Genomic DNA, 7,355 nt, shown 5'->3' on the forward strand with positions numbered 1-7,355 from the left:
CACCACCAAAAGTAGAGATTTTGTCAGCGGTGTTGTGTTTGATTGCATGAGATGTCAGATATTTTTCTAATAAAGTGGTTGGTGGTTTTGTATTGAGTTACCTGTTAACCTTTACCCCATAACCGAGATTGATTTTTATATATATTTGAATTTATTCATGACTCATTGATAGGGACTGTTCTGTGATTAAACAGAACATATTTCTGCAAGAGAAATAATTTAAATAATCTTTCAAAAAAAGAGCAAATTTTCTATCACTAAACATCTTGAAATAAGGAAAAAATGCTCCAGTTCAAATATGAAGTTAGAAAATTGTTTAAACTGGTCCAAAAAAAGAGGCAAAGATCTGTGGGAGAAAACCATGTTTTTTTCTTAAACTGAAATGTCTTCATGTAGTATTTTTTTTGACAAAAATGTTGCAATGATACACTAGAGTGAAAGGAGCTGGAATATGTAAGGTCTGTCTACATTTAGTTAGGAACAGGTACTACTTCACAGTTTTTCTTCACCCAACATGTTGGTCAAGGGGCTTTAAAAAAAGATGTTATGGTAATGAAAAAATCAGACTCAGCATATGGAGTTTTCATTAGTCCTTTTTTATTGCAGAACATACAATTATGCAAGTCTCCACCACAAGTGATTATGCAGAACAGAGGAAAAGAAAGAATTGCGCTTTTTTTTCTCTCCAAATCATTCACATCATTGTAGTTCTTTTAAGATCAGCTGACAACACTCGCCCACCTTCGCCGGATCGGACACCGACGAGTACTTGGAAATCTGAGAGTTGACCCCCAGCGAGCGAGCCAGGTCCTTGGCCGTCTGGTCTGAGGCCACAGTGGTTCCCAAGGCCACCAGCAGCCTAAATACAGCCTCCCTGTCTTGTACCGTCTCCAGAGCTCGACTGGCCACCGACAGACACTGGGCCTTGGCCTCGAGGTCGGGCTGGCTGTGCAGGCAGCCGGCATAGTTCAACACCAGAGTGGCCAGAGCGACGTGGATGTTCTTATTGCAGACGGTGGCCAAGTCGGCAGCACGCGATAGCACCGTTTCGCGCTGGGCCATGAGGAGAGCTCGGCCATGCCTGCCGCTGAAGCAGTTACACAGAGTCCGCAGCACCAGCATCTGGTTGGCAGGACGCCCCTCAGGCCTCATTAGGCTCAGCAGGTGGTTGCACAGTTGGACTCCCTCCGCCTCGCCACAGAGGGTCTCATTAACCTGCGGGTGGCGCACTGCCAGCCTCATAATGTCCAGTACAGGAAACACTATGTCTACAAGACATGAGGAAGGATTTGAGAGTGTCATTAGTGTACAGCGTGAACATAAGAGCCTTAAAACATGGTCATTTTAAAGTTAAAAAAAGTGAAATGCAAAACAAAAAACATATAATAAAGTGGAATGGGCTGCTGTTGTTATACCATCGGGCCAGTGAGAAGCTTTCCACAGCAGGTTGATCTGTTGGATGGTCAGTGGAGGCTCAGAGGAGTTGGGCCCAGACACCGACAACAGCAGACTCTCAAGACTTTCCAGAATTTCTTCGGAGAACTTGTGCTCCTGAGGCGCACCTCCATTCAGCTCCTTCAATTTGGCTAACAAGGAAAGAACAAATGATTGGCTCAGACACAATCATGAAGCAGGTGAATAAACATTTTGGAATACACTTTCTAATGAAAAGGAACATCAGAGCTTAAGACCTTCCATCTCAAAATGTTCGTCGGCTTCACCAGGATCTTCTGCATGTGGTTTTATTATGAGTCATTCAAAGACAAACCACAAAGACTTTTCTGCTCAGCCATCTCCAGTTTTCCAGATATTTTTGGAGCATTAAAATTTATACTTATAAAAATTGTGTCAAATTTATGATTCATATCAAATATTTTGAGAGATATTTTTAGTTTAGTGATTTTTGATTGCCTGTGCTTTCCTCTATACATTTAAATATGGGGCTATGTTTGATTGACAACATCTCAGGAATTTTTAAAGCCACAGGCCTGAAATAGTGTGGTAGTGATCTGTTCTTTCTACATGTGTCATTGATGTTTGAGTTGAAGCATAAAAACAAACAAAATGAAGCCGTTATGAGAAGTATGATCTACACATATGGTTTAAAAAATATCACTAGTTGACTTCTATTATTCTATTATCAATGGGAGGACGACCCACTTCAATGTAGTGAGAAGACCAAAAATAATAAGAATAAATAAATCCCCAAAAATATTTTTAATGTGACATAACCAAAAGGAAAAACTGGGATTGAGGAGAAAAAAAAACTTTTGAGAAAAAGTGATTTTTTGACACTGTTCAGTCTCCAGTTTGTCAGATTTTAATGTAAAAGTTGTAACGCTGTTATGTCATTTGGTTTTCATGTGAAATTGATTTCACACGACACAACAGAAGAAAGCATTGAAAAAAAATCTTCTGAAATAAATGACGAGTTGAAATCTTGAAGCTTCTCACTAAGAAGAATCCACACTCACAGTTTGGTGGTTTGCTCTGAATTAAACTTCTTGAATTTTATGATGTGGAAATGATAAGGTTGCTGTTTGTTAAAGGAGAACAAAAATGCATAGTAACTTGGATCATGCACATTTCATTACAAATTAGCCAGCAGAGACTTTATCTAGTCCTACATCAAATGCTTACCGATGATCTGTGAGGCATTTGCTTGCTCAAAGGTCACACCATCAGTCTTGGGGAAGTAGATATTGGTTGTTGTCTGTCTCAGGGCTGCTGAAGAGTACGCACTTCCTCCTGCAGGAATGGATGAGTAAGAAATGGGTTAAAAACAGAACCCAACTGCCTCATATTATTTTCTTATAGGAGGAATATGTGAGCTCTACCAGCTGTCACATATCAATCCCTGATTGTGACTCCAGATACAACCTGGAAGACCTCATTGAGCATGAGCGTTGGTTTGATCATTTTTTTCTTGTTTCGGTGGTTCCTCCAGTCAGTATCTCACCTGTGAAGGGATCTGACACACCAGCAGGGGCACCTGGGTTTGGACCCGACCCTGGGATGTAGCGACCAGACCCTGTGAGGAGGAAAAAAACAAAAAACAGCTGTGACACTGCACTCACAGGTGATGTTCAGACTGTCAAAAAACTTTCGGCAAAAATATTTTACCTGTGAAGGGATCAGCTCCAAAGCCTGGTCGGTCATCAGCAGAACCAGGGATGTATCGAGCTCCTCCTGTCACATGAAGACAAAAAGCGTCTTTCAGAAAACCCCAAGACACTGTCTGCTTCCGAAACAAGCCTAAGCATCTATCTTTTGGCCTCACCGGTGAATGGATCACCACCAGCAGGCTGGGCGGGTCCCACCACGTGCCCTTTTGTGTTCTCAATGATAAAATTGGCAACCTGGTCGAGGAACATGGGGCTGAGGTCATTCTTCTGTAGAAAGTTGTGCGCTGTCAGCCAGGGGTCTTCTGACACGTTGTAAGGCAGCTTCATAGACGGTCCTCCTTCGTTCACATCGATGGTGAAGACGTAGTCGTATTCCTGAGGGAATATCGGGACTCATTAGTGGCTGCTCCTATGCAGCGTTCCTCTAATTGTCACTAAGCTTGTGGTCTCACCTTTCCTTCGTACATCACACTCTTGGATGTCTGTTGGTTTGAGCCTCCGACCACATCTCCAATTTTCATCCAGCGGCCATCGCTGACACTCCACTGATATGCCTCCACCTTCTGTCCATCTTTGATCAACCGCGTCTGTCCGTCACGATTCCCTGGAGAAATTAAGCAACCAAATCTATCATGACATAAAACAGATGAACTGATTGTATACAGTGAAATTAATGTCAGCCTCTGTTGTTACCAGGCTCATTAAGGTGTTCCCTTCCAGGAAGATCCTCCACTTTGATGTCTCCGAGGTCGCCTGTCTTGGGGTCGATAGTGGCTTTGGAGAGCTCATCCTCAAAGGCCTGCAGGTCCTCTACACTAGCCATGCGGTCCTCAGACTCCGTAAACACACGGATAATGCCATCACTGTGGGCAGAGGAGCAGCATCCAGGTTAGCCACAGATCTCACTCACTGTCATCCGAGAATTTTCATTGTATCGTGTGAATGTGGAATGATAACAGAAATGAAAACAGTGAACAGCATTAGAAAAGGCCTTTTAAATATTTATAGTGAGACATGTTCATTACAGATTGAGTGCACATTATCATACCATGCAGCTCTATTACCTGGCTCCAACAGCTATGTCACCATTAGGCAGAACACAGCAGCACCAGACAGACTGGGCAGGCAGCCGGATGGTCTGAGAGCATTCTCCATTCCTCCATATCCTCAGAGTCCTGTCCTCCCCTGTGCTTACAAAATCTAAGCAGAAAGATGACGTCAGATAAAGCCAGCTACCATCTTATAGAAAGCAAATAGATGCTGATTCCATAATGACTAAGCACCAGTGACTACTTCCACACATATTACCAGCTTCACGTTCAGCTATTTTATACGCCTCTATAATAACGTAACAAACAAACCAACCTTGGCCATTGGGGAAGACAGCTAAGCTGTAGATGAAGTTGGTGTGACTGTAATAGACTTGTACACATTCGCCTGTCACTAGCCACCTTCTGATACTCGTGTCATTGCTGCAAGAGAAGAACTCTGTGTTGCTGATCACTGCTAGTCCTCGGACACAGTCCTCATGACCTAAAATGGAAGCAAAAAACAAAACAAAACAGAGTATCCATAGCTTGTTAGCATACAGCTCCTTTAGATGTTTGGTATCATAATGAATAAATAGATTTTCATGATTAAGCCTCATTATGTGAGGTTACCCATGAATGACTAAGTTTTAAAGTTTTGCTTAGTCCTAACTGTAGGATTTTAACTAAAATAAACTGTAAGAATTGAAGACCTGCTCACAATAACCAAATATACAAACAGAGGCAATGTTTAAACAGTTACTCATTTAAAGCTTTTTTCTGAACACCTTTAGTCAGTTATACCTGTCAACAGCCAGCCAAATCTGTGTTTACAAATGAAAAACTGAACACATAAAAATAATGCGACCCGTCTGGAGAAACTCACCTGTAAACGTCTTCTCACATCGGCCAGCCTTCCAAAGCTTTATTGTCTTATCTGCTGATCCAGAAAGCATAAGACCCTGTTCTGGTAAGATGATCACTGCCCACACTGCTGCAGAGTGGCCCTGTAGTAAAATTAACGAGAACACAACAGTCTTTGTCACGCACCCTAATTATATTTTTGCTTGTTACGGCTGCATAAATAAAGTCACTGTAAAAGGGCAAACTTCAACCAAAGTCACAAGCAGAGAAGGCAAACTGCTATTTGCTTAAAAAATAAAACTCTCTTATGAGAAGATCAGTGTAAGATGGAGCCTCACGGTATCTTCAGCATACCTGCAAAGTCATCATGCACTTTTCATTGAGCCAGACTTTGGCTGTGGTGTCCCAGGAGCCGCTTAAAAGGGTCCCAAACTTTCCAGACGACAGAGTGCAAACTGTGGAGATTAAAGGTTTAAAAAACTGTTCAGATGAACAGCAGTGCAAATAAATATTTATTATGTTAATTTATAAAAATTCTCTGTATACAGAAGAGCACAACTCACCTGTATTTTTGTGACCTTTGAGAGTGAATAGGGGCTGTGGTTGGTCCAGTGTAAAAACACAAATGTTGTTATCATTCCCACCTGTGGCAATAAGTCCCCGAGGATATGTTTCACTGGGTGCAATGATGCATACACAGGATACAAAATTTGAGTGGCCAGACATACAGTGCATCTCTGTGAAGCCTCTGTCTGGACTGTTCAAGGGAGGGGAAGGAGAGGAGAGTAAAGGCATGTTAACGATGACTAGTGTGGGAACGCATTTACAGCCGTTTGGCTGAAATTTGAACGAAAGATCAGTGAATTAAGTGACAGAAAACAAGCAGAACCTTAAAGCAAATATTTGAACATCCACTCTGTGTACACTGTGAGCTGCAGAAGAATGAATGACAAAGCTAATTTGAGCACCGTTAGCAAGACGCTCCCTAGCTAACTCAGCAACTCACGTTTATTTTTATACATGAACAAAAATAATAACTAGTAAGCGGCTTCACTGGATGATTATTTGGGTTGGTAATATCTTGACCTGACACCTTCCATAGTCACAAAGTCACTTGTTATTTGAAACAAATCAGCATAGTTAGTGAGCAGCAGGCTAATGCTAGCTACCTTGAGTTTGGTACCCAGACTCTGCCGGTTCGATCTCTGGACACAGACACGAAAGATCCTTCGGGGAAAACGGCGGTCGCAAGCCCCCTGACGTCCATTTCGTGGCCCGGGATGGAACACCTGAGTTTATATGAGTTAGACGATGCCATTTTAGCCCAACAAAACAATGAAACTCCTACAGTAGAGCTAAGCTAGGCGGCGTTGCTGTCAACAAACACCAGCCGCTAATGCTAAGGAAGTTAGCCTACGTCATTGCACGCCAGAAACGTCAACTTCAAAGTTTGAGTTACGATTTAATTTCATTAAAAAATATATTTATATATATATATTAAAGCATTGTCATAATTATAGAATATTCAAGAATGAATTTTAAATCTGTTTAAATATTTGTCAATATTTCCCAACAAGTATCGAGAGACAGCAGGTCCGATTTGTGGCACTGGCAGCGAGCAGTGACACTTTTTGTGGCACGGTAGCGGTGCCACAAAAAGTGTCGACTCGCTGCACAGTGGCATTAACCGTGGCACGACAGCGGTGCCACAAAAAGTGTCGCTGCACAGTGGCATTAACCGTGGCACGGCAGCGGTGCCACAAAAAGTGTCACTGCTAGCTGCCAGTGCCACAAATCGGTCTTGCCCCGACTGGAAGTATTAACCCTGTTTGCCCAGAGAGCGGCAGCAGCCAGTTTTTCCTGTCTTACTGGTGCTGCACTGCGCTGCAAGCATCCACCATCCACCCACCTGTCCCTAGCAGCTGTATCAAGCTGCCGAAAATAACACGGATTCAACAAGAGACTGAGGTTTCAATGTTAAAATAAAATAAAAACAAACAAAACCTAATATTTCCCAACTTCAAAAATACAGTCAAATATAAAAAAAAATCAGACTTGTCCCGCCCATCATCTCTCATAAAATATCCTTGAAAATGAATAAACAAGGTTAATAAGATGTATATATTTCCCCTCCTGACCACAAGATGCAGTCATTTCTTCTTTCAGATCTTTTTTTCTGGAAAATTGTATTGTTTACATAGCACTTCAATTCTTCAATTAAAGTAATAATAATAATAATAATAATAACTTTAATTCCTAATACGTCTGATTATTTGTTCAATTATATACTATAATTGTAGGTTCTTAATAATAATAATATTTAAATTAGTCAGGTAAA

General features: G+C 41.6%; 1 protein-coding gene across 1 annotated transcript; it reads right to left on the bottom strand.

The window, feature by feature from the left end:
• Positions 1–575: 575 nt before the first annotated feature.
• Positions 576–6,440, bottom strand: plaa (phospholipase A2-activating protein). Its single transcript, XM_022210352.2, has 14 exons — positions 6,187–6,440; positions 5,581–5,774; positions 5,372–5,472; positions 5,040–5,160; positions 4,491–4,658; positions 4,190–4,325; positions 3,819–3,988; positions 3,578–3,729; positions 3,281–3,500; positions 3,124–3,189; positions 2,960–3,031; positions 2,641–2,748; positions 1,416–1,586; positions 576–1,268 (listed from the first exon to the last, which is right to left on the bottom strand). Exons 1-14 carry the CDS (start codon positions 6,333–6,335, stop codon positions 700–702), a joined length of 2,397 nt encoding a protein of 798 aa, XP_022066044.1. The 5' UTR covers positions 6,336–6,440; the 3' UTR covers positions 576–699.
• Positions 6,441–7,355: the final 915 nt, after the last annotated feature.

This window comes from Acanthochromis polyacanthus, chromosome 23, assembly GCF_021347895.1.
Source record: "Acanthochromis polyacanthus isolate Apoly-LR-REF ecotype Palm Island chromosome 23, KAUST_Apoly_ChrSc, whole genome shotgun sequence".
Lineage (NCBI taxonomy): Eukaryota > Metazoa > Chordata > Actinopteri > Pomacentridae > Acanthochromis > Acanthochromis polyacanthus.